The 27,556-nt window shown below is 50.4% G+C and overlaps 1 protein-coding gene across 3 annotated transcripts; it reads left to right on the top strand.

The window, feature by feature from the left end:
• Positions 1–214: 214 nt before the first annotated feature.
• On the top strand, positions 215–27,556 carry SP7 (Sp7 transcription factor). Of its 3 annotated transcripts, none has more exons than XM_024109901.3 (2): positions 215–477; positions 23,547–27,556. In XM_024109901.3, the coding sequence occupies exons 1-2, from the start codon at positions 388–390 to the stop codon at positions 24,822–24,824; spliced, it is 1,368 nt and encodes a 455-aa protein (XP_023965669.1). In that variant the 5' UTR covers positions 215–387; the 3' UTR covers positions 24,825–27,556. The 3 variants fall into 3 exon arrangements, with proteins under 3 accessions (XP_023965669.1, XP_023965670.1, XP_065432058.1); XM_024109902.3 differs by having other exon boundaries at positions 230–371; XM_065575986.1 differs by lacking the exon at positions 215–477 and adding an exon at positions 20,099–20,253.

Raw genomic sequence — 27,556 nt, 5'->3', positions numbered from 1 at the left:
TCCTCCGTTCCCCTCCTTCGATTTCCTTTCCTCTTTTCCATTCTTTTCTCCTCTTTTCTTTCCCTCCATCCTCCCCACCCCCCATTTCTTTCTTTTCTAACCTCTGAGGAAACAAGGATAAATCCGAAAATGTTGACTTCTTCCCCCCACTCCACCCCCTTCCCTCCTCCTTTATTGGATACTAGCGGGTGCTCAAAGGCTCCTAGGCTGTAATTAGAGGGTGGATCCTAGTGCAAAGGGAAGGAGTTCCCCCCCCCCCCAGTCCTTTCTAACTACGGATCAACTAGTTCCCTCTCCCTGTCTCTCCTCCAAATCTGCCGCAATCCTCCCAGGCTGGGACACACAGAGAGATGGCATCTCCAGCGCTCGAGGTAATCTCCCCACTGCATGTATTCAGGGGCCTTAGGGAATCCTGACTTAGCAGCAATTGGGTTTTCTCAAGCCAGGTGGAAACTAAACCCCAAGGAGCTGAAAAAAGTAAGAAGCTCTTTTTTTTTTCTCCTCTCCCCTTCTTTCTTTCTTTGCATTTTCTTTTTATTTTGAGGGAGGGGGGTGCCCTAAAATCAAACCCATTGTGAAGCTATAAGGACTGGGGAAAGGGGGTGCTGGGCAGCCAATCTTAAGAGGGGGTGAAATATACCAAGAGGAAGGAGAAGCGATAGAGATCAGGGATGTTTCCTCTAAACTCTGGAGTGGGAGCGCCTGGGTACTGATTGTGGGTGCCCTGGATTTCAGTGTGATCTGTGTTTAGTTTGCCTGAGTGTGCGTGCGTTTGTGTGTGTACAGACTTTTGCAAAACCAACCCAGGACTGTGCCCCATTTAACAGGATATGTTTTTTAAATCTGAAGGGGTGTTTTCCTTGCTAGATGAAAGGCAAAACTTGGAAGAGGGGAATCAAGTTAAAGAAAAAACTTTTTCTAGCCTCGCCACCCTTCACAAGCAGCGATTGCCTTCAGAGCAAAGGTTGGGAAAGATTCAGAAACCCAACTGCCCGGCTGCTATAGTCACAAATATTTAGGTTTCGGTTGAGGACAAACTCCCAGTTCAGGGCTATTTTCAGATTTTATTGGCTACAGAAATTTCACCGGCTGGAGTTGCTATTTAAAGGGTTGTTTTTAAGATTTTTTTTTTTTTTTTAGAAAAAAGAAAAATCCTTTTTAATGATCCTACGTGATCGTGCAGCAAAAAAGTGTCTGACCGTCTTTTTTTTTTTTTAAAGCGGGGGATCGGGTAGGTTTCGAAGTTGGCTTTTTATTTTTTGAATAAGGGGGAAGAAGATAACGAGGGGGTTTTAATTAAAAGAAAAGGAAATAATGATCGGAGATGGAAAATAAAAGCCGCCCGAAGCTTGAACATTTCAAAAAACCCACAACCCAACAAGGCGTTTGAAGTTGAAATTTCAGCAGTGGGGAGAGATTCGAAGCTGGCGATAGGTGTGTTAATAAGGTCATGTTCCACATTAAAACTCCCCAGTGCCCCGCTAGCCCCCCTTCCATTCTCTGCTTCGCAGTCTCGGAAAAAAACAAGAAAGTGCGGGGAGTGGATCTTGTTAAAGCAATGGTGCTTTCAGCTTCCTGGAACCCGGCTACTGGCATCGGGCGCTTGGCACTTCAGGCAGCTGGCTTAGCTAAGAGTAGGATCAATCGGTCCTTTGAGGCCCTGAGGGCCCTCAGTTAGCAACACTAAGGGCAGGCACCTGGGCTGGTTTAAATCAGAGTCGATCTGTTGAGGGCAATGGGGCAAACACTCCCCAACGGCTCCCTTGGAGTCAATGGGGCCAGACCCCCAGTTGGCATCATTCCATTGGCGTCCGTGTCTCTATGCAGAGCGACGCCGATTGACTCCCCCCCGGGGATGTGGCGATGCGGATGCACGGCACCGTCTGAGAGGGTGCTCACAGCTTCCCAGGATTGGGCCCATGGTGTGTTGATGGGACTATCGCAAACCCAGTTATGGTCTCTCCCAAGAGGCTAGCTGGGGGCAGTGAGGGGGTCATCCCAGCTAGTGGCCTACAGACAAATGTCTTTGCCCAGATGGCCACTGTTTCCAAGGAGATACAAGCCGCCCAGTCTCCCTCTGCGCCCGATCTCTGCGGTGCCGCTCGCCCGTAGCTGTCTCGGCTTTGCTGCAAGTTGAGGGCACTTGGGGACAGTTTTGAAAGGTATTTAGGTGCCTAACCCCCAAGAAATCTGGCCCTTGGTCTCTAAGCTCGGTCCATGGCTGGGCCCGGAGCTGGTTCAAAGGGGGTTGCCACACTCCTGAGTCTTCTGTCTGATGTTTTGCTGACACCGGTCTGTTCTGTCTGTGGCCAATCCTGTGTCTGTCCGCCTGGGGCTGGTTAACCCGGCTGCCCCCTGCTCCGTCTCCTATGGAGAGGAGGGATTCAGTCAGGATGGACTCACCGGGGCAAGAGGGGGAGGAAACGGTCGACCAAAGGGGCTGCCTCTAATTTGGCCCAGTCAATTCCCCACCCCCACCCCGCATCAGTTTCACGCCCCCCCCCAAAACAGCTCTGGGCTGAGGAAAGTTACAGCTGGAAAAAAACAAGAGCCGTCTTCCCATACCATGGCATGTGCTGGTCCCCTAGCCCGACTCGGCTGCCATCCATGCACGGGGAGCCAGGGGTGGCAGGGGAAGGGGGTGCACGGGAAAGGCTCGCTCCTAGATCCTGGCACAGGTGGGCTTGGGATTGCAGCTCTGCAATGGGCAGTAGGAGCCAGGACTCCTGGGTTCTATTCGGGGAGGGAGTTGAGTGGTTAGCGCAGGGGCCTGGGTCCCCTGGGTTCTGTTCCAGCGCTGGGAGGGAATTGAATGGTTCGACTGGGATGCCTGCGTTCTATTCCTCGGGAGTGGTCAAGTCAGGGGAGTGAGACTTCCCAGGGGAGTATTGCCTAGTGCTTAGTGGACGGGGCTAGGTTCCGCCATTGACCTGCTGGGTGACCTTGGGCATAGCCTGTCCTCTCCCCCTGCCTCCATTTACCCACCTGTAGAACAGAGTTAATCACCCTTTCGCACCTCCCCGCAGCGCCCGGCGGGGAGGTTAAACAAGGCCCCTAAAAGGCAGAGGCACGGCGGGCATTGCTGCCAACCTCGCCGAGGCATGCCGCGCTGGGAGGGAGCGGAGCATGTGCATGCCAGGGGCCGAGACGTGGCGTTGCCGCTTGCAGCAGGTCCCACCTGGGCCAGCTGCACAATGGATGCTGATGGAGCAGATCTGGATGGGCGCTGGGGTGAGGGTGGAACTGACCCTTCTAGGAACACAGCTCGAACCATCTGAGATTCCAGGTGGGGGGTAAATCTGCTCCCGTTTTAGGGAGCAGGGATTAATTTCGAGCACGTCGGACCAATTAAAGAAATTCCTTATCCCTCGTATTAAAGACCCTTCGGGCCAAGCTCCTTTGAGCACAGCTGCAGCAGCTCCGCACCAAGTTATGGCAGGGGCAGACTGTCCCATTTAGGGTCCGATTTCCGAGTGCTCAGCACCCGCACTCAGGGCTGGATTTCCCAATGGCTTCAGCCCCTCCACAGGAGCTGTCGTGACACTAAGTTTTCAGAAGAGCCCAGCAGCCAACTAAGCACCTTTGCCATCTGACCTCCCCGCACCAGGCTCTTTTCCATCTTGCATCTCTATTAGTCCCTTGCCGCATCCGCTGTGGGATTCACTCGTGATCCTGTAGAACGTTGTTGTTTCTGCTGATATGAGTTTTACCCGTTATCAGCCACGTCCCCGCTCCCCTTCCCCACCTCCTTCACACTAATTATTTTTGTCCTGTGGAATTTTTAGGGTTCCTTGAGGATTAGAGGGCAAAACACAGGTCTGATGCATCCCACACCCACCCTCCTTCCTTTGTCATGTAGCAAACGATCCTCCTCTCCTATCTTCCTCATGAATTTCTCAACACCCACATTCCCCTCTTGCTCTAATGAAACAGGAAATCCCCAAAGGAACATATTTTCAAAGCCGTCAAGGGGGATTATCTTATCACCACATGACTCCAGGAGCTGGTGCTTTAATTAAAATGCCAAATATCATGAGTCTTGGCCAGCTGTATATGTCATTAACCTGCCAGAGGCCCGAGCTGAGATCAGGACTTTATCATGCCAAAGATCTCACTGTCTAAATAGACAAAGGGTGGGAGGGGAAACTGAGGCATGCAGGGTCACCCACCAGAAGCTGGGAATAGAACCAAGATGTTCTGAGTCCCCATCCGGTGCCTGTTCCACTTAGACATGTAACTTCCATTGAAATGAATCCCCTAGACAGCTTGAAAAATCTCCATCTTTGTGTGAAGAATAATAATAGTTTATTATTATTATTATTATTATTATTAATAATAATAATATTATTATTATTATTAATACCCTGTCCCATATGAGGCCAAGGTAACATCATTATCCCCAGTTGGGTGGGGAAACTGAGGCACATGAGGCCATAATGTATTAGCTCACCCATTAAGTAGCTCTAATTTTGCACCCAAGCAGCCAGTGCAAGGTCTGTAAGTTTCTTTCCATGGTATCATCCTTAAATTCTCAGTATCCTCAGAGCTAGCAAGTCTCCCACTTATTTGGAGCTTAGGGTCTAGGAAAGGTGAATTGTGGCATTGCGCATACACTGCACTGAGGTCAGAGGAGATCTGAGGTCTAGTCACAGCTTGGCCTGCTGGGGGACCTCTCTGGGCCTCAGTTTCCCCATCTGTAGAATGACGATAATACAGACTTGGAGATCTACTGATGAAAAGCGCTCTTTAAGACAAGACATTTCTATTATTATTACGGGTGCAGGCTAAACCAATCTGAAACTGATCGAAAGGTGTCCACACAAGGGTTTAACCACATGGTTTGTTAAACTGGTGTTACTTCTGTGTTCGGCAAGCCCCGAGTGTGTCCCCAGGAGTGCTTTGCATTGTGCATTTTTAAATCTGTGTCATTAAACTGGGGCACTTTGCTGGCCCAGACAAGGCCAAAGAGAAGGCGAAAAGGAGGGGACTGAATGACTGGGGATCGCTGTTAGCATCAGGCCAGAACCCTGGCTCCTTCTTTGACTGGGCAGAGGCCTGGTCCAGCTAGTGGATCAGAGACATAGTCTATTGTTGGATGAAATTCCCTCTGCCAGTATCAGGCACCAACAGAGGATCGGGCAGAGCCCAGAGCTGAGAAGAATCCAGCCCAAGGTCTGGTGGGTTCCCCCCGGTTCAGCCCAGAACTCAGAGCAGGGACTAAAGAAAAAAGCACAGACACTGAGCATATAAACGCAGCCCCCATTCCTCTGCCTCTGATTCTTCCCCACCTGTGGCAAACTCCCCGTCCACCCCGTAGGCGCCAGTAGTCTTCCTCTTGGAGCACACTGAGAGTGGCCCAAAGCGCCTTGACACGAAGACTGGCCTCCCGAACAAAGTCCACCAGGGCTCCCAGCATGCACCGGGGCTCCCTTAGCATCTCTTTGGTTCGGTGGTTTCGAAGGCCTTTCCCAGGAGGTCCTGGGTCCCTCATGCAGAGGCCCGAAAGCTGCGTTGGCCCCTCTCCTGGAGGTTGGGTCATGTTGGTCAGTCCCGTTGTCACAACAGTGACCTGCTGGAGGACGGGCGGAGTCAGTGGCAGAGTCCAAAACGGAATCAGGGCTCGGGGGGATTCACTCATTCTATCTGCACCATCCCGGGTGCAGCCGTCGGTTCAGGGGTGCCGAAGAGCCCCTGGGCAAGGCAATAACGAATGAGAATCCAGGCGTTCTGGCTCCCCATCCCCTGCCCTAATTCCCAGAGCCAGGAATAGAACCCAGGCGTCCTGACCCCAGATTTCCTGCCTTCACCAAAGGACTGGAGGCTGTGAAGGGTGGAAGGAGAGGCCGGAGGGAGAACCCATTAAGGATTTTTTTTTCCGGGAAGGGAAGGACATCAAAGCTGCCCTCCCCCCCGCCCTCCTCCCCGCACTACTAGCAAGCGGGATAGTGGTTTCCTAGTGGTGGGTCCTTGGATCACATTTGTCCCCCCCCTAGGTTTCACGTATCCCGCTCGCCGGATTTCACGCGTCTTGTTCTTGCCGGGCCGGCCGGCTTTATTTAATTCTCAGGAGGGTGCAATCCAGTGGCACAGATCAGGTTTCCATCATAGAGCTTGTCCGGACTAGGGAGAATTGCACCTGTAGAAGGATAGCGGTGGCACTACACTGATGCAAACCCCAGGTGTGGAGCACACGGGTCTGTCTACCTGGCCTCCGCTGTGAGGACATGGATCTGTTACAGCTCCTAACTGTGCAGGCTGGAGCTTTAGCTCACGCTGTAGGAGGGTGGGCTTGGGAGGTCATCACAACTGCATAGGTGCATAGGCGTTACTGCAATTTACATGTTTGCGCTGTTGCAGTGTATCCACGTCGGTGTGTACAACAACTTCTCCCCAGGGCCAGGGCCTTAGCTCTGCCAGCAGAGATCAATTCCAGCTGTGACTCCAGGAAAAGCCCAGGGCGCACCCGGGCGGTGATCAGGGGCAGAAATTTGGGCTGAATAGTTTCTCTCTCCCAAAACTGGAAGGGGAACCGTCTGTCTGTGATGGCTGAGCTGACCGACTCGGCGGGCAGAGAGAGGGTACTTCATCGGCGTGGGCAGCAGAGCCCTGCACTGGTGCCGCCACAGTCTTTCTCACGTCAGCGTTTCCATTACAGCCCACGCTGCACCCCAGAGGTAGGGATAGAGACCAGGAGTTCAGGTCCCCTGCTCTAACCACGATTCTTTCCCAGAGCTGGAATAAAACCCCAGATCCCAACTCCATGCCACAGCCTTCTTTCCATCGGAACCCAATTTCATTCCCAAACCATCTCCCTCCAAACCAATTAATCCCCCCCAGCCCCCTAATTTCATTCTGGGAATAAAACACATAACCCCCCACAACAAAGAACCTGGTTTGAATTCTTAAGAAAAACATACGGACTCCCCCACAACAGGCAGCTTTTAAAGCACTCAACCCCTGCCCCCCCATTCATAACTTCAGAACCCCAACTTTCAGATAATGCCCTAAAAATCATATTTAAAGAGCACTCCCCCAAATGCCCCAGTTCCAATCTTTAAAACACGCTCCCCCTAAAAGTCAACTTCATTCTTCAAAAGCAGACACCCCTCCCCGCCCCATTTAATTATTTTTGACACTCTCCTTTCTCCCCCAACCCACTCCTTTATAAGCCCTAGGTCAGGGGTTCTCAAACTGGGGGTTGGGATCCCTCAGGGGGTTACGAGGTTATTACATGGGGGCAGGACCGGCTTTAGGATTTTTGCCGCCCCAATCAGAAACAATTTTGGCCGCCCCCCCCCCCGTTTTTTTCTTACCCCACCCCCGGCCCCGCCTCAGCTCCGCCCCTTCCCCAAATCCCCAGCCCTGCCTCCTCCCCCCAGGCTCTCAAGTCTAGGAGGGAGGGGGAGAAGCGGCGCGCACGCTGCAGCCACTCGGAGTCTCCCCCTCCCTCCCAGGCTCTCAAACCTGGGAGGGAGGGGGAGCAGCGGCGCGCGAATCAGCTGTTTCCTGTGCCGTGGCGCGCGAGCGGCAGCAGCGGAGGTGAGCTAGGTCGGCCGGGGCACGTTTTTAGGGGCGGCATTCTGGCGCCGGCCATGCCGCCCCTAAAAATGTGCCGCCCCAAGCACCAGCTTGTTTTGCTGGTGCCTAGAGCCGGTCCTGCATGGGGGGGGTCGTGAGCTGTCAGCCTCCACCCCAAACCCTGCTTCACCTCCAGCATTTATAATGGTGTTAAATACATAAAAAGGTGTTTTTAATATATAACGGGGGGTCGCCCTCAGAGGCTTGCTTTGTGAAAGGGGTCACCAGTACAAAAGTCTGAGACCCCCTGCCCTAGATCATGCCACAAAAAACAACAACTCCACAACCCAAACCCAGTTCATTCATTCTCGCTCCCACGCCCAGCCTGGGGTGCGGTGGGGTGAGCGGGCAGCACGGGAAGAATCTAAAGTCCTTGTTCTCCTCTGTAAATCAGAACGAATTCCACTGAAGTGGTTGGAATTACAGCCATTTAAAATGAGAGTAAATAGGATTACAATCAGGCCCTCATTTCTTGCCGATGCTACTGAGCAGAGCCCCATCCGGCTCTGATTTAAGCCAATGGAAAAGTGTGACTGTTTAAAGAGACCTTAGTGTACATGAGAATAGTGTTGCGATTTTACCGTGAGTCTCGCGAGCTGTGGTTTATTGGGAAGTCCCAGAGCTGGGAGTCATGGGGTTAGGTCAGAATATCTGGTCTCATTGTTTTAGACAAGGAAATAAGTCTCTAACTCTCATAATTGTGAGGAAAAGCTCAAAATGCGACTGACCGGAGTGTAACCCGAAATGCTCAAAACCCAGAAAAACAACAATACAGGTAGACAGTGAGGGCCACAGTGCTGGGTGTGCATGCCCACGTTGTATGGCTTTATTCCAGGCGTCTAAAAGCTCCAAAGGGTTATTACTGAGTCAGTGCACCAGGTTAATCATAGGTTAGCCACCAGTCCAGAGCCGGCAAAGTCCCTTCCTGATCTCACGTCTGATCTTCAGGGCATGATGTGCGAGGATTTTATCTCCAAGGCAGGCTATCTGACCAAAAAGTGCCAGCTGGCGATGACATGGTGACTTCAGTCCGCCCGAGGCTAGTTCTCAATAATACATCCCTATTACTGATGTAATCTAAGCGTTTTACCAGAAGCCAGAATACACGTAAAAAAAAACCCCAACATTTATTATTTAATTGTAAAAGCTTATGAGTTTTTTAAGCCAATCTCAGGCATTATTCAAAGCTTGACTGATGGTTTTTGAACACTCCAAGTTGGTAATGCTAGAATCAGGCCTATTCTAGTTTCATGGGAGCCAGGTTGGAGCCTTATTATTGGCCCTAAAGACGTGTAAAATGTGCTAGATCTTGAGAGGTCAGATCTTGAAGTCTTTAAATCATGATTTGAGAACGTCAGTAACTCAGCCGGAGGTTCTGAGTCTGTTACGGGAGTGGGTGGGGGAGGTTCTGTGGCCTGCGACGTGCAGGAGGTCAGACTAGATGATCAGGACAGTCCCTTCTGGCCTTACAGTCTATGAGTCTAAGGGCCTCGTTGGTGCCCATGGAAACTGTTTCACAAATAAGCCGAAATACGCGAGGATCCATCCAAAGGCAGGCGGGCACTCTGCCAGTTCCTTGTGTAAAATAAGAAGAGAAAGAATTCGGAACCAACAAAAATCAGCCTGGAGATATTTAGCTGCAAGAGCAGAGTGGCCGATTTGGGGAGAGTTTTATAAAAATGAGGGGGATGCTTTGTTTGTTTAAAAAAAAAAAACCCAAAGAAGAATCAACAAAGAAATAAATAGATAAATAAAACGTTTGGTGCTTCAGGAAACTTCTCGCTGGCTTGAGGAAGTTCTAACGGGCCATGAAATATTTTTAGATTTTCTTTTTTAATACTTTTCCCTCCTCCCAAAAGTAAAAATCCCCCCTTTTGCCTCATCCTCTAGCCCTGTGCTTGGCTACTTGCACAAACGTAACTGCTTGGGACTGAACCTGGAGCAGTTTCTAGTGAAGAGTATGAATGGGTTCTGCTTTAGCTAAAGCAGCGGTTCTCTGAACTTGGTGACAGTAGTTGACGCTCTGGTTTTGGCACGGACATTTTTTATAAATTTCACGGCAAATGGGGCAGGAAAAAAAAGGATACATCACCAAACGGTCACAAAACCATGTAGTTGGCACTGAAAGGTCAGGCCCAGGGTGTGTGGTGGGGGTGGAGAGGAAGCCCACCCTGCATTCGCATCACACTGGTGACTCCTGTCCCATGGGGCTGGACTTGATGTCCTGCTCCAGGCATTGCAACCTGGCACACGGAGTTCCTGCACCACTCAGGTTTGGCCCGCCCACCTCTCCATCTACAGACAGGCCAAACCTCAGTGGTGTTGCGACCGAGCGCGTGGGGTTTCAATGCCAAAGGGGGTCTAATCAAACGAGGGTTGCCAGTTTTGGTGGGACATATTCCTAGAGGTTTCATCGCAGGACGTAATCTTTAAAGATAAATTCCTGGAGACTTCAGGACAGTCCTGGAGGGTTGGCAACCCTACATCAGATGTGGTTTTTCCATGATTTCAGGGACTTTATTCAAACTCGCGATTTCCATGATCATTATGACCTTCCATGACAAAAATGCAGCCCTACCCATAAACCCCTTGTTGTGGTCCGGCCTCCGTTGAGGGCTAATCTAACCTATAGGCACTGACAGAGGGGGTTGAAACTGCCGGGTCTGCCAACCAGATGGCAAGGGCTCCACCTGCCCCCCACTTCCTGCTTTTGTTTTGTTCTGAGTTTCACCCAAATCAATAGGGTTCTCTCCACCGCTGCCTAGAACATTGCCATGGGATTGATCAGCTGCAGCATGCAAAAGTGATCGCGATACACAGACAGACAGAGACACGCCACTAGTCGCATGTAAAAGGCCTCAGAAGCTTGGGGCCAATGGTATTTACCCAGAGCTCTCGGGGCAGATGCAAGCCTGCGAAGGGGTTGTAATGGCTTAACCCTAATTCATCTTGCTAGGGTAATCATGACAATCACTCCTGGACCCCGCTGGCTCTCTACCCTCCCACCCCCATCGCTCCTGGCTCCCTCTGGCTCCCTCAATCCCCCACCCATTGCCCCAGCCCCTGCTGCCTGCCCATCCATCCCCCCAGCACCCCTGGGCTCCGCTGCCTCCCGATCCATCCCTCCATCCCCCCTGGCCTCTGCTGCTTTCCTGGGCTTCCCACCCACCCGCATTGCCCCTGGGCTTCGCTGCCTCCCACCCACCCCTTGCCCTGAGCTCCCTTCCATGGCCTCACACCCCAGGCCTGCCACGCTTCATGCCTCTTGACCACAGCGCCCTGGGCGATTGCCCACCCGTAAGGCTGGCCCTAGCTAGAAGGGACCATTCTGATCAACTAGTTAAACCTCTTGCCTAACACAGCCCAGGGAAACTGACACCTAGTCAGTCCTGCATGAAGCCCATGTCTTGTAGCGGAGCTAGAACGCAGTTTGGATGCAGAATCCATCCCTTGGTAAGTTGTTCCAATAGTTAATTGCCTTTCCTGTCAAAAAAGTGCACCTTATTTCTCAGCTGATTATGTTTAGTAGCCACTGAATCTCATTCGCTTTTCCCTGCTGGGTTAAAAAGCTCTCTGTCGTCTGGCACCTTTTCTTGAAATGTCCCGATTCAAGCTGGGCAAAAATCCCCCACAGATTCGGTTCGACTGAAACATTTTGTGAATGTATGTCGATTTCTGCAAATTGTTTTGGTCAGAAAAACAGCTCTAAAAACAATTCAGAAAATGTTAGAACCTTTTGTTTCTATGCTTTCGAAAGGAAGCCTCTGACTTTTTGGTTCAATATTAGGTTGAATATGATTTTTTTTAATTGAAAAAGGGCGGGGGGAGCGCAAAATGAAACATCGCATTTGGGGTCGGGGACAAGGCTTCATTCGACCCGAAATGAAATTTTTTGCAACTTTCCAATTTGCTAAAAAGTTTGAAAATTTGGGTCAATGAAACTAATCCCGCCCCCTCCCCCCCCTGTTTTTTTGGAATTGCCGCGAACCAAAAAATCCATTGTTCGCCCATCTCTAGACCCAAATGATGGTGCTTCCACTACCTCCATTGAGAAAAGATTCCCCAGCCGAACAGACTCAATCATCAGAAAGAATTTCCTGATATTCAGCCTAAAGGTTCCCCTTTGTAATATTCTCCCGTTACTCCTCCTGTGGCTACAGCCCCTTGCAATGCACCCATGCGGGGCCTTCCTTAGATGTGGGTGGCAGGTTCTTTCTGACAACTCCAACCAGACCAACTGGCTGCAAATAAAAGCACTGGGCAACGCCTGGGGAACAAAGGAATTATCACTCGCAAGTGCTGGGGTGGGGAGGGGGCCAATAAGTGTGAGTCAAACTTGAGAAAATATTCAATGCTTGCTGGCTGTGTGCATAGGGCAGGGGGCAAGCGCAAGGGTATGAGCCAGGATACCTGGGTTCTGTTTCTAACATTGCTGTTGAATGGCTGTGTAACCTGGTCGTTTCCTGCTCTCTGCCTCAGTTTCCCTATCTGTGAAACAAGGATAAGGGAGGGTCAAATGCTTCATTGCTGCTGTTGGCCGAATTCGTTGCATGCCCCAGGGGGCTTCTCCATTCCCCCACAAGTCCCTTGTATGTCATCCTGAAACTCCACTTCCCACAGGCCTAGGGTGACCAGACGTCCCATTTTTATAGGGACAGTCCCGTTTTGGGGACTTTTTCTTATATAGGTGCCTATTACCCCCCACCCCTTGTGCCGTTTTTTCACAGTTGCTATATGGTCACCCTACAGAGGCCAGGGGCTCTGTGTGTGACCCCCCCTTCCCTCCCATGCCAGGATCTCTGTGTGCTCCCCCAGTTCTTTCTTTCTTTCTTTCTTTGGATGTCAGCATTTTAAGCTCAATTGGGAAATGGACAGAGCTGAAACGGGGGGGTGTTGCTGTCATGCTGGAAGGGGTTAATTTCTGACATCAGCCAGTTCCTTGATCTATAGAGAATTAGAGGTGACTGATGCTGATGGCTTTGCCCACCTGATGCCACGGGCCCCCCTTTGCCCCTTTTGTTTTCTCCAAATTTCCCCCAACCCAGTAGGGTTCTGTCCATGGACGCCTGGAATATTCCCTGAAATTTGTGGAATGGGCAGGCTGCGGCAATCAGAAGCTATCGCATTGCAGACCGACAAGCAGCGAAACGCCATCAAGCTGCATGGAAGAGCCCCATAAGCCAGTGATATTTACGCAGAGCTCGGACCCGGCTCAAAGGGTACCAGGGACTGTAATGGCGTAACAAAAAGTCAGGTGAAGACGAAAGGACAATTCCTGCTCTCGCAGTTATCTCTTAATAGCCTGTTAGCGCTGGGATATGGTGCTGGATGTGGTATAAACCCCTCAGCGGAGAGCTGGAGCCTGCATCTCAAAGGCCATATCTCCATGCCAGACTTCTGCCGGCATAACGGCGTCAGTCATAGGTGTGAAATTGGGTGACCCGAACGACACAGCTGCGCTGCAGAAACCCCAAGTGCAGACGCAGTTACTCTGACAGAGCTGTGCTTTTATTGCTATCGCTTGCTTTGGTTCACAGACCAGAGGGAATAAGTTCTACCCGTGAGATTGCAGCTTTGCTGGTATAAACTGTGTCCACACTAGGAGCGCTTTGTATAGTCTAGCAGTATTCCTGTAATAGTAGAGGCCTGACCTTAGTTATAGGCTAGGTTAGTTGACAGGCTGGGGTAGCCGGAAGGCACAAGGGGTGGATTTAGGGTGTATTTGATGGCTAGGTCACCAGTTCAAACCTGGCCTAGCTCCCTAGGCACTGGGAAGGGAGCCCCTGCGTGGAATGAGTTTGGAGGGTCTCAGCTTAACTCCTAAGGAACAAGGATCAATGTTGCAAAACCCACTGGCACAGCTGAGTCCCGTGACTGGCAGGGCCAGGCCTATTGATGCTGAAGTCCCAGGCTTGTCTCTCCTGGCAGGGGGGCTGGAAGCCATTGAACCAAACTGTAAACCCTGTGTATAATGGAAGCCAGTTCCAGCACCTGGGGATGCTGGGGACATTGCCATGGCCTATGCTGGGTCTAAAACCTCTGGTGATTAGAGCCTGCAGGATTTTTTTCCCCGGCCCAGGGCTTAGGTTGGTCAGTACATCTACAGCAGCTGTTCCAATGGGGAAGTGTCTAAGGGCAAAAGCTAGTGGGTTTCCAGGAGACACTGTGGTCTAGTGGCAAGGGGCACTGGCCTAGCTGGATTCTATTCCTGGTTCTGCCGTTAAACTTGGGCAAGTCACCGCCGCGCTCTGTGCCTCAGTTTCCCCTCCTGCCTTTGACTGTTTAGAATGTGAGCTGGGGCAGGGACTGTCTCTCCCTGTGTGTGCAGCGCCCGGCACCATGGGACTCTGTTGTGGGCTCTATCCTACTGAAATACAAATAACAATGATAATCATTCTGATTTGGTCACAATTCACACCCGGCTCACGCTTGTGCCTGGAGCCGGTTTTCCATAACCGCTCAGCGCTCAGCAGCTCCCATTGAGGACTCTCTCTCCCGCTAGCCCTAGAGATCTGTCTCCTCTGGCCTCAGCCCAGCTAGCAGCTCCCTCAGCTGCTGGTACCAACTGGCTGCCGATACCTCACTGGTCTCCTGGTTTCACATTGTCCCTGACAGCGGCCGGGGCATGGCAGGGGGGCGGGTAGTTGGGCTGGGACCCTTGGCCTGGGCTGATTCAAGTCGCGGGTCTATCTCAGCCACGGCCGGCATATTCTGTTCCCTCTACCTGCCCCCACCACCGTGTTTCCTCAGACTCTGAGGCGGCAGCAACCCTGGGGTCTGGCACTTCCCACGGAGCAGCCCGGCCGCATCTGAGTCCCTGGGTGTTTTGTGTGAATAGCTGAGGCTCTGGTCTGGATGTTTCCATCTGGCCATGCCTGTTGCCAGCCAGAAGTGGGGAGGGGAGGGGGGATCTCAGACAGCTCCCTGTCCTCTCGCCTCGCCCGAGGGGCAGCACGACGCGGTGTCGACAGCCAGACTCATCCCCGGGCCAGCTCCTTGGACTGCATTGCTCCACAGTGCCTGGCACTGCCATGCTGTGGTTGCACTGCAAAGCCAGCAGGACCCTCCCAGGCTGCTGAAAGAGACACTCTCAGGCCAGATTTGGCTTGATGTTAGGTGCTGCTGGGAAGGGGCGAGTTCCTCTAATGCCCAGTCAAAAATGTTCGCCTGGAATCTATGTCACAACGGCCAACAGCAAATCCCCGTTGTCCTGGCAGCGGGTCGCCACTCAGGTACTGCAGCAGTGGGTTGGCATGGAATGGAAGCATGCTGGAAACCCATGCCCCGGTCTGCCCCTCGAATCAAAGCCCCGAGACCACGAGGGGCATTGCTACGAGATTTATCCAGCCTGTCTACGGTACATGGGCAATCCACTCTAAGCACCCACTGTCCTGTCCCAGCACACCTTGGGAATGGATCCTCGGGGAGGCAGGCTCCTCTTGGGTAGTTTCCAAGCCCTGAGACAGTTCTAGGGGCTTGTCTATGTGCAGCATCGCTCCAGTTTAATTTAAGGTGTGATTTGAAGGTGACTGAACGAAATCAGAGCCAAAGCCCCTTTTGCCACGTTTATTTCAGTTTAAACCAGACTCATGTTAGGAACAGGTTTAAGTGAAACCAAAATAAGATGCTCTTAATCTGAAATAAGATCATCCACACAGGATTTTGCACTGGTTTACCTGAACCAGTTTAATGAATCTGGTACAACACATACTATGTGTAGACAAGTCCAGGATGTTACAAAACTGGTTGACTGATCAGCTGAAACTGACTAACTGCAATGGATTAGAACAGGAGCGGCGCCAGGGTTTTTGGCGCCCTAGGCAGGGGTCCTTCCGCGCTCCTAGTTGTTGTCAACAAATCTGCGGCGGGGGCGGGGGGGGGTGTCCTTCCGCGCTCCCGGTCTTCCAGGCACTTCGGCGGCAGGTGCCGGAGCGAGTGAAGGACCCGCCGCAGAATTGCCGCAGAGGACCCGGAGTGCGGAAGGACCCCCCACCGCCGAATTGCTGCCGAGGGCAGCAAAATGCCACCCCCCCCCAAATCCTGATGCCCATGGCGACCGCTTAGGTCGCCTAAATGGAATTGCCGGCCCTGGATTAGAAACAAAGTGACAGACGAAACTTAGATCGATTTTTTTCATGGATTCATAGATGAAGGACCACTGTGATCATCGAGCGGACCCTCCTGTATAACACAGGCCATAGGACTTCCCTGAAATAATTCCTGTTTGAACTAGAGCATATATTTTAGAAAAACATCCGGTCTTGATTTTAAAGCCACCTATTTGAATCAATGCAAACTGCTAGTATAGACACACTTAATTTGGTTTTCCCCTTGCATCAATTGACTCAATCTAAATCAAAGCTAAACTGATTTACGTGAGGCTGTCTGCATTAGGCGTTTGCATTGCCTTAACTAAACTGGCTTTTCGTTAAGTTTGTGCAGCTCTTTTAGTATGCAAGGCCTGTGTTTTGTTATGTTTGGAAAGCGAGTAGCAGATTGTGGGTGACACCAGAATCCTAATAAAAATAGTCTTAGCTCAGGGAAATAATAATAATAATTTTTTTTAAAAAGCCACAAATAGTGAAAAATAAAGTGCTTAAAAATATGATTCCTGAGCTGACAATCTTCCTGTAATAACAGAAAAATCTAAGGCCCTCTAAAAATTCTTGGGAACAGTAGAGCCAGAACTCAGACTCTTCTGCTCCGAAAGTGCTACTACCTGCGTTCAAGGAGAATCTCCATCAGCAGTTTGCAGTAGAGGGTTTAGGACACATAGCCGAACAGTTGTGATTCTCTCCAGCAGAGGGCAGTGGCACGTGTACAAAACTAGGCAAAACTATTACAAACCTCTACAGAGTCTTTCAGCTCTTTCTCACCCCAATACAAATCAGCAGGGGGGCTGGTGGGGTGGGGGTGGGGGGATAGCCGTGATGTTAAAGAAGGAAATGCCAGTTTTTACACTCCAAATTCCAATGACAATATAGATAGATGCTTAGCATGTGGGTCAAAGCCTCTGAGTGATGAGCTGGAAATACGTTATGTTTTTTTACGCATTGCATGTTGGAATTGGCAAAGCCCCAAGCTCCCAGAGCAGCAGATTAAAAACATAAAGGGAGCAAATAAAGAGGAAGTCATTTAAGGAAGGGAAAGAGGAGGATTTAAAATGCCACAACGTAATTCAATTAAAAGGCCATAAAAAAAAGAGAGAAAGAGAGGGAGGCGAGATTGGAAACAGGAGGCTCTCGGAAGCCGTGAGCTCCTGCGTGGAGAGGATCAGCCATTCGGAGAAACAAAATAATGAGACAAGCAAGGGGGGGGAAAAGCCAAGGGGCTGACGGCACGGATTCAGTGCAGCAAAGCTGGATTTATATCCTCGCTTCTGCATGTTAGGAAGGACGAGAGTTTTACTGAATGAGTTTTAACGATTCCAACAGAGTCTCTGTCCCTCCCCCAAATCGGCACTGGGCCCCAATTCAGGAAACCACTTAAGCACATGACGAGACATTTTATCATGAGCCTGACAGTGCCTGGTGTTTAATGTCAAGCCCTAGCTCCCGGAGTCATGGGGCAGTGCGAGAATCTCACTAAGAACATAGGAACGGCCATACTGGGTCAGACCAATGGACCATCTAGCCCAGTGTCCTGTCTTCTGACAGTGGCCAATACCAGATGCTTCAGAGGGAATGAACAGAACAGGGCAATTATCGAGTGATCCACCCCCTGTTGTCCAGTCCCAGCTTCCAGCAATCAGAGGCTTAGGGACACCTGGAGCATGAGGCGGCGTCCCTGACCATCTGGCTAATAGTCACAGAGGTGGCTAGCCCTTGTGGTTGCAGAGCAAAGCTGAAAAAAGGTGACCCTCCCCCCGAAATCCCCCCCCGAGAGCCAATAAAAAGAACATCAATCAGACTTCTTTTTGCCTAAATATGATGATCTTTGGGGGCCTGACTCAGGAGTTTTTTGAATGCTGGATGAGTTAAGCACGTGCTTAAATGCTTTCCTGAATCGGGGCCTGAGTTCTCAAGCCTCCAGCCCTGGGCTAGGCTAGGTCACACCACAAGGGCTTAGAAGAAGGGTGGTTTTGTGGCTAAGCTGGAACTCGAGAGTAGAGGCCTCTCAGGCCTAATTTTTAAGCCCAGCCTGGACTCAAACCCACCCAACCCAACCCTGACATGGCCACCGGCCGCCCCACCTTGCTGGGTTGTGTGTGTTGCGGAGCGAGAGAAGCTGGGACTCCCGGCACATTCACTCTGCAGCACACGCAGCACAGCGAGGTGGCAGTGGCCGGGGGAGCGGGGCACACAGCTGCCACCGTGCTGACTCCGCAGGCAGGAGGAGGAGAGCTGATCCGAGCCCCAGAGGGTTTAGTTGTTCGCCCATGCTTGTGGTCAGGTCCCATCCAGGTCTGGTTGCAGGGCTCTACTCAAGAGACCTAGGTTCAGTTCCAGGCTCTGGCGCAGACTGTGTGTGACCTTGGGCAAGTCACTTGGACTTTCTGGCCCAGATCCTCAAAGATATTCAGACACCTAATGCCCACAATGGGTGTGTGCCTCAGTTCCCCACCTGTAAAATGGGCATAATAATCCTGCCTTTCTCTGTCTCGCCCATGATTGAGCTCAAGGCCCCGTTGTGCAAGGTATGTACATGTAGCATGATGCGGCCTTGATCTCCACTGAAATCTCTAGGTGCTATTTTAATGCAAATATCAACGGGAAGGAAATTCCCCAGATTTCATGCAGGTTGCAGTCTTTCTGTGACAGTGCAGCTTTATGACATGCATGGCAATGCCGAGTCCTGCAGGAAGATGTTGCACAGATCCATCAGGGGCAACCAGATGCTTTAAGGATAAAGTGATGTATCTTTAGATTAAGGGGGGGGGGGGAAATGCAACAAGAAAAATTAAAGAGTAAAGTTGCTTGGAGAGAACACTGTGTGTATAGTTCCTCTACGACAGGCCGCGGCAATGCTGAGAACAAAATGGCTGAACAAGCAGGCAGAATTCTCTCCTCAGACTATTTAATTTTTTCTCGTTAGGTTCTGTTAATGACAAGAAAGATAGAAATTAGGGCTGGTCAAAAATGTCCTATTGAAACTGTTTTAAGGTAGAAAATTGGGGGGTTGATTAAACAAACATTTTCACTAAACGTGTCTGCTTTCTGCAGAGATTTTCAAAGGTTCGTTGAAAAAAACCTCCAACTCCCAAAATTTATATTTGGAAGTGACGTAATGGTGCTTTATGGGAATTGTAGTTTGGGTGCCGCGTGCCGTCACCAGCAAGACTACATCTCCCATGTTACACCATGGCTATGCCGCACCCATGATGCATTGTGGCAGCAAGAGGGAGAACATGGTGTATCATGGGAGATGTAGTCCAGCCAAGGAGCCCAGTCCAGAGGGTAGAAGGCATCGAAACTACAACTCCCGTGAGGCACCACGGCAACATTTCTGAATAGAAATTTTTGGGTTTTGGAGGAAAACTTTTGAATTTTTATTTTTCACCCACAATGTTGAAATTTTCCATGAAACCCTCCATTTTCCAGCCAACTCTAGTAGAAACATAAAGGGACAGGGCAGAGAAACCAAAAAGTTTCCAGAGTTTCAGAGCAGGCCACTCTTTTGGAGTCATACATGCAACTGGCAATGAAATCCTCCCAGACCATGAGAGGTGGCAGGTGGGACTGTATGTTATCATATGTCATGGGAAAGGTAATTTCCCTTGAAGTTGCAGTAGATTTGGATTTCACCTCTGGCCACAGTGCTATAAGCAGTGGTTTGCGAAATATCTGGAACAAAAATGCAATGCTTCTTGAATTTCAAGTCTTTTCACATTTCGTTCTGAACTCCAGAATAGGGACTGTTTCCATGGCAAATTTTGGTCAGGTGCATTAATTTTTCCAGTAAAAAAAAAATAAAAGAAAAGAACCCATCTTCTCTTACAGCCCCATCCCCCATGCAAAACACATTGCCACCTGTTATTATTTATTATTTGTTATATTTAGGGTGACCAGACAGCAAGTGTGAAAAATTGGGACAGGGGGTGGGGGGTAATAGGAGCTTATATAAGAAAAAGACCCCAAAATCGGGACATCTGGTCACCCTAGTTATATCATAGTATCTGGGAATGCCCGCCACGGACCAGGACCCCCTTGTGCTTGGAGCTGTACGAACACCAGACAAAAAGTCCCTCTCCCAAAGAGCTTCCAAGGCGAGCTATAAGACACATGGTTTTATAAATGTGAAAATAGTCCTTTTCCCAAAAAAGTCACACATAGAATATCAGGGTTGGAAGGGACCTCAGGAGGTCATCTAGTCCAACCCCCTGCTCAAAGCAGGACTAATCCCCAGACAGATTTTTGCCCCAATCCCTAAATGGCCCCCTCAAGGATTGAACTCACAACCCTGGGTTTAGCAGGCCAATGTTCAACTGAATATTCCAAAATGGTGCATGGTCCACTCATGAGTATTAGTGACCCTTCCATGAGTAATATGTAAACCAAACCACACATCCCTTCTGATTCAGATTACACATGAGACATCCGAGAGCGATCCTGACTGCGGGTGGCCATGAAGACTGATTCTGACAAGACTTAAGAACTTTTCGAACTCCAGGCACGGGAATAACCCCACTGAGGGCTTAAAATTAACTCTTTGCGTGGTCAGAGCACATCGCTGTCTGTAAGTCTGAGATGTTACTCTAATGTCCTGCCCAGATTCCAATGTTGGGGTCAGATCCTCAGGTCAATATTAATAATAATTCTATTTAATTTATCATTTACATCGCGACAGCTGTTGTGATAGCTGTTTGCTAGCTCCTGCCCTAACTTCCGCCTGCAGTTTCAAATGGACACAGTGTTTTTCACTTCCTGCCCCAAATCACTGCGCGTGTTTCTGCCCGTAGATAAACAGCTGGCACATCCCACCCCAGTGGTGGCTGCATTTTAATGGGGGGGTAAAGTCAGCCATAGGTATACACAGTAGTTAGGCAGCAGTAAAGTGGGTCAAGTGATTTGGAATCTTTTGGGAGTCAAAGACACGATAGAAACTCAACATACATTGGCTAGAATGTTATTCATTTACAAGGATAACGTCAATTCGTAGAACTTACTAATGGCTGAAATGGCTTGGACAGAGGCCTGAGATTGGCTGAGTAAGGACACAGGAGTGAAACGACAGCTCTGGTTTGTTTACTAACTTCTGAGCTATCTCAGGATCAGGACCGGACTAAGCAGTGAGGTGTACCAGCAGCGCGGGGGTCTAGGGTGGTCCCAGGTTTGGAAGAGCAGTGGGGAGAAGAAAGCCAGGACTAAGGAGCATGTGTGCAGGAGGCCCCATGGCAAACCATGGGGCTCGAGGGGCATCAGCAGAGCTGTGCACAGGGAGGGTAATCCAGGGCTGGAATAGCAGAGGGGCTGCGTTCCAGACTGGGGGCAGAGCCACAGCCTCTTGTGCTGCTGCTCAGATCAGCTCCTTTGGCCGAGCCCCTCTCTGCGAGAAGCAATTTTTTAAGATCAGAAGGACCGCGCCACCCAGTGCGAGAACAGGGGCTGGATGCGAGGCGCGGTGATGCCAATTAGTCAAGCTACTCAGTGAGACCCAGATCTGAAGAAACTGACAAGCAGATCCGCCCCATTCAGTTAGGCTCCAGTTCCCAATTAACCCCTACTCATCCTGCCATACTCTCTAGACTAGATTTCCAAGACATCTCAGCTCCCATTTAGGTACCAAAGGTCTCAGCCGCTCAGGTGCAAATTGAGGGCTGAGCTCTATGGGAAATCTGGTCCTGATTGTGGAGTCACTTAGATTCACACCTCTGGTGAGCCCTTGAATATGTGACCCCACATCCAGTGGCTACATGAGAATAAGAGAAAAATTGGTGGGCGTCTTCCAAGTTCCACCCCCATGATAGGCTTGGCCCACACCTCTCAGAACTATTATTCAGAGAGTTCACACCTCACTCAGCTATTGTTTCAGGCTCTCTGCAGATTCAGGCAGACGTCGCTGTGTCAGTTACACATGGTAACTGCGCTGAAAACGTGAGATTCTTGCAAGCAGGAAGGCAATTTGGGATAGCTACGAGTATGCTGAATTGCCACATACTAGCCCTGTCCACATCTCACTTCTTCTGTTTTCACTAGCGCTGATTGGGAACATTTTTTCATCAGAAAATGCTGATTTGTCAAAACCAAATCTGCTCATGGGAAAGGATTGATTATGACAAATCTTTCAAATTAAAAAAACAATTGAAAAAAGAAGCGTTGACATTTTTGAAAAGAAAAGTTTTGTTTTTCAGTTCGAAACAACTTTTCATTTCAGAATTTTGGTGCATTTATACTTTAAAAAAAGTCAAAGGTTAATAAAAGGTCAAAATCAACCTGCAATGTTTCGAACTTACCAAAATGAAATGTTTCAGTTGACCTGATCTGAAATTTTTTCAGGTTATCGTTTTGCAAAAATATTTGAGATTTCAACTTTTCATCCTGATTCAGAATGGGAAAACATTTGGAAATCTCAGAAACTCTCGTGATATGGGAAAACCTGCCTGGCTCTAGTTCTCAGTCCCTCTGCTCAGTTAGCGTTTGTCTCCTGTCCCACATTCTCCTTATGCCATTGGTGTGAGAACGTTTTGCTCCTGCTGCTTGGAGAAGTCTCCTTGTGTCTGTCCTCATCACAGACTCTCCTTGGTTTCTACCCCTTCATTTTTTTCTCTGCTTCTGTTGGATTGTGCTTTAGTCAAATGCAAGTCATTGTGCTCAATACGAACGTGAATGGGTGAAATTCTCTGGCCTGTGACATACAGGAGGTTAGAGATGATCTAATGACACATGTTGGTCTTAAAATGTATGAATCTATGAGTCACACTATATATTTTCTAAGGTTGGGATTTTCAAAGGAGGGTAAGGGATTTAGATGTATCTGAGATTCCTACCTAATCACATGACTCCAGGAGCTGGAGCTTTAGGATAAACAGCAAATATCTTGCGATTTGTGATTAAAATCATAAGAGTTGGTAACACTGTAACTGCCCAAATCCCATTGAAATTCAGTGGGAATTGAGTGCTTAACTAAATTCCCATTGAAAACCCCAATCGACTTTGTGAGCTGCTAGGGTGCATCCTGGGAATCCCATGACCGCTGTGCAGCATGGGAAGTTAGTTCAGCTGAGGAGCCCAGTCCATAGAGAGGAGAATGGGGGCGTCAGACACCCAAATTACAACTCCCACAAGGCACCACTTTGGGGAAGGGGGGAGAATCCAATTACTATGAAACAATGAAGCCGGTTGGGAATTTTCCATTGAAATGTATCTTTGATGGAAAATGTGGTTTCTGCAAAATGGAAATTTTGTGTGGGAAAATGTTGACTTAGCCAATTTTTTTTTTTAAGCTGTTGGAAAAATCAAAAGAAAATGTTTAGTTTGGGGTCAGTTTGACATTAATCTGCATCTGCCCAAACCACTGCAGTGCCTTCTGGGTGCCTCATGCCCTTTTTCTCCTGCTTGGGCAAGGCTTGCTGGCTGAACTACATCTCCCATGATGCACCACAGTCTCTCCTCTGGCTGGCCTTGGTGCATCATGGGAATCCCATGACCTCAAGGCATCATGGGAGATGTAGTGTCTCTGTGGAGCGCAGTCCATAACAGAGAATGGAGGCAGGAGGCACCGAACTACAACTCCCACGTGGCACCGCAGTGGCTCAGGTGAATGCAGATCTTGGGGATGCGGGGTGATTCTCTATTGTTCTCAATGGGGTGGGGGAGACTCTCCATTGTTCCCAGTGGGAGCTTATCTCTATCGTGCTGCATTTGTGTTGCCCCATGTCCTGGCCTCCTGCTCTTAGGATGCCCCTGAATCAGCTTGGCCCTGTACAAACCCAGATGCTGGAGGCCTCACTGAGCCCATGCCAACGCACATGATCAGCCGGTCCTGTCTCCCTTTGCTGATGCCTTGCCCTCCTTTCTCCCTTCCTGCAGGAAGAAGCTCGCTATGGCTCCAGCCCCCTGGCTATGCTAACGGCCACCTGCAATAAATTTGGAGGCTCCAGTCCAATCCGGGATTCGGCCACGCCTGGGAAAGCGGGGAACCCTTTGGGGAAGAAGCTGTACCAGCTGGGAGCCGAGCAGTCCAGCCCCAAGCTCCGCAGCTCCGAGGCCATGGGAGATTCCTACACGGCTGCCTTCCCCAGTGGGAATGGGCTGATGTCCCCCTCGGCCAGCCCGCAAGCCTCCACCACCTACGGCAACGACTACAGCCCCTTCTCTCACTCCTTTCCAGCTTCCTCCGGCTCTCAGGACCCCTCATCCCTCCTGGTGTCCAAGGGCCACCCCTCGGCCGAGTGCCTTCCCAGCGTCTACACCTCCTTGGATATGGCGCACCCTTACGGCTCCTGGTACAAAGCCGGGATCCATCCTGGGATCTCCAGTAGCTCCAGCAATGCCACAGCCTCCTGGTGGGATGTGCACTCCAATACCAACTGGCTGAGTGCCCAGCCCCAGTCGGACGGCCTCCAGGGCTCCCTTCAGCCTGTGCCAGCCCAGACATCCCTGAGCCCTCAGCTGCCAAGCTACAGCTCCGACTTCACCACCTTGAACCCTGCCCCATACCCGGCCGTGGGCATCACCTCCTCCTCTCATCTCCTCCCTTCCGGCCAACACATGCTGTCCCAGGAGATGTACAAGCCCAAGCCTGTGGCCAACAACTCCCTGATGGAAGGCGGGATCGGACTGAAGGCCCCGCGTGGCGGCACCTTCGGCAGCACCACCGGCCGCTCTACGTGTGATTGCCCCAACTGCCAGGAGCTGGAGCGGCTCGGGGCCTCAGCCGCCAGCCTGCGGAAGAAACCCATCCACAGCTGCCACATCCCGGGCTGCGGGAAGGTCTACGGCAAGGCCTCCCACCTCAAGGCCCACCTGCGGTGGCACACGGGCGAGCGCCCCTTTGTCTGCAACTGGCTCTTCTGTGGCAAGCGCTTCACCCGCTCAGACGAGCTGGAGCGTCACGTCCGCACCCACACCCGGGAGAAGAAGTTCACCTGCCTGCTCTGCAACAAGAGGTTCACCCGCAGCGACCACCTCAGCAAGCACCAGAAGACCCACACCGAGATGGGGGCAGCCAAGCCCGCTGAGGGCGAAGCCGAGAGGGAGGAGACGGCCACTGGCGGTGGCTCTCCAGGCGCGGCCTTGCAGGACGGGCTTGCCAACGACGACAAAGACACCACCAGCCCTGAGCAAAGCAGCTTGCTGGAGATCTAAGCTAGGGGTGGAGCTTCTCCTCCAGCCTCCTCTTCTTCCTCCTCCTGTTTAGTTCCACCTCTCGCTGAGATAATTTATTTCCTGGGGGAAGTGGCGGCTCAGATGCAGACACCTATTGGGTTCTTGGACGGGATTCTCTTGGGACCCTTGCTTTCTGCTCCACCCAGGCATGGGAAAGTTAAATGACCTTGATGCAAAGTCACATGGAGCAGGGGCTGGGATTTGAACCCAGTCCCTAGGTCGTGTTATTTTCTTTGCCGTGAATAGGCCTACTGAGCCTTTTGTCCTACCTGGCCGGGATCGCTCGCAAAGCCACTGGCACCGTCTTCCTAAGGAGTTACTCAAGATTGACCAAGGTGTGTGTGGGAGGAATCATCGCCTAGTGAGGGCTTGATCCTGGGCGCTGGGAACCTGATCCTGCAAAGACAATAGGACTACTCGTGAGTTTGGTGTTCAGCGGGTGCATGGATGGATTGGGGCCCTGGAACTCAGCCCCTACCAGAATCGGGTCCTGAATGGTGCATCAGAACCTTTGCCCTCAGGTCAGAGGGGGCAGGGGAGGATACAAATAACCCATGTCGTCCTCCACCCACTTTACAAAGGAGGGCCACCAGTCACTATGCGGAGATACCAAGAGGAGCTTCCACCTTCCCCTCCCCCCGTGTATTTAATCTAGAAATGTAAGAATTATATTTATGTCTTAAGTTATGATGATGAGTTAAGGGAGCGGGATGGGGGGTTTTCAAGAGACCGTTGTGTTTAAAACACAGGAGGGGTCGTCTTTTAACGAGGGGCTCCCTGTTAATTGGTCGTCTCTCTTGACAGGGCCTCTGTGATAAAGTTGACCTGCATTTAGCCTTGGGCCCTTTTTTGGTTTTTGCTTCTTTATGATGGAGGGAAAAAACAACAACCCTGAACATTGTCCCCTCTCCCACTTAAACACCTTTTTAAAAAAAATCTCCTTAGTTTTTTACCTTATTAATATCAGGAATTTTAAAAATAGCTCAGGGACAGATTTCCAGTTCTTTAGCACGCACAATCCGGGCCAGCATCCATACAGGGATAGGCACATAAGTAAAGTCCTCAGCAACCAACCTGCCACATATATTTAGGTGCCTAAATAAGAATTGAGCTCTTTTGTAAATTTCAGTCATAAAGTCTGATCTTCCGTGGTGTTATTTTTTTGCTAGGTGACCTTTGGGAGGTCTCAGGGATGTGTACTGTGAGCAGGAATAACTTAAAGGGGTGGTTTATTAACAATGGATTCCTTTCTCCAGAATGTTAGTTAGGCATCAGAGTCAAACAGGTGCTGACAAAGACAAGAGTTTTAACAGTCTGTCTAAAAAAGTCCCTACCTGTTTCATTGCTCAGCTCTTGTGATGTCACTGTTTCACTAGATCTCTGGTCACCATAGAGTCTTCCAGCCCAGACAGGACCTGAATTAGGGATGTAGGACTGAAACGGACCTCCCAGGTCATCAAGTCCAGTTCCCTATTTTCACAGGCAACCCTGGCAGATAATCCCCTTCATACACGTATTAAGCACCATCTTAAAACTAGTTAGGGTGTTTGCTCCCACTTCCTCACCTGACAACTCCAGGCTGTAAACTCGTTAGGACAGGGATTAGCTTTTGGTTTGTAGCTGGGCAGCGCCCTGTACAATGGGGCTGCAGTTCTGCCTGGGGCCTATGGGTGCTACCTCATACCAGTAATAGTAATGATGATGATGATGATTTTTTTTTTAATGTAAAAAACAAGCAGAAAACATTTCTTTTTTTTAAAAGCTTTTCTGGCCTCATCCATCATAAAGGGGCAGGAGCCCATTTTTCCCCCTTGCAGGTCTCCCTAAAGGAAGGGCGCCTCTGCTAATGGTGGGGTCGTCTCTGTGTGCTAATGGAGGAGGCGTTTAATTAACGAGCGTCGCTTCATTTGAAGGGGGTTCTCTGTCAAAAGCCTGGGGGGCTCTCAACAGGGATTGCTTCGTCATTGGGGCTCGCAGGTAGTGGAGAGGGCTCCATATGTGTGACTGTTAATTGGGGAGCGGTGTGAGATGTGCATCTCTCTTCCTATCCCCCCAGGAAACATGGGAGCCAGAGGGAACCGGCTATCGGGGCATGAAAATGATGTGCCCCTTTTCAGCCAAGTAACACTCACCACGCCCACGTACGCACACTTGCTCAGACTCACACTTACGCGCTTGTGCATGCGCGCGTCCACACACACACACACAGGGGTGGAGGGCACCAGGTAGCTGACAGAAGCATTCAACTGAACACTCCAAGCATCTATTAATTCTCTCCACGTAGGGTAACATGGTGGACCAAAGACTTAGCTGGTGTCAGTTGCGGTAGCTTCCCTGATTTCAACCCCCTTCAACTTTTAACACACTGCCCCCACGCAAAAAATATATGGGGCAAAAATCAGCTTTGCTCTAAGTGTAACCGACTGGGGAGGGTATATCACAGATGCCCAGCCGTGTCCACTCCACAGAGCCCCAGCTAAGGATGCTGATGCTTTTTGGTCCCCGGTTCTATCCCTGGTGCCTCCACACAAGGTGGGGGCCATCACATAAGCAGATGTCGACGCCACCGGCATCAGAGGGAACAAGATGGTGTTTTTAAACGTCACCCCTCACCTCTCGCAACGCTCCTCACCGCCATCTGATTCGGAATTGAATTGTTTGGATTTTGGTTTTGTTGGTTTTAATTTAAGTAATAAAAGATGAGCTACGTT

The sequence above is a fragment of the Chrysemys picta genome, chromosome 22, assembly GCF_011386835.1.
Source record: "Chrysemys picta bellii isolate R12L10 chromosome 22, ASM1138683v2, whole genome shotgun sequence".
NCBI lineage: Eukaryota > Metazoa > Chordata > Testudines > Emydidae > Chrysemys > Chrysemys picta.
Note: the sequence above shows the minus strand (reverse complement) of the source record. Positions and strands in the feature narration are given on the sequence as shown.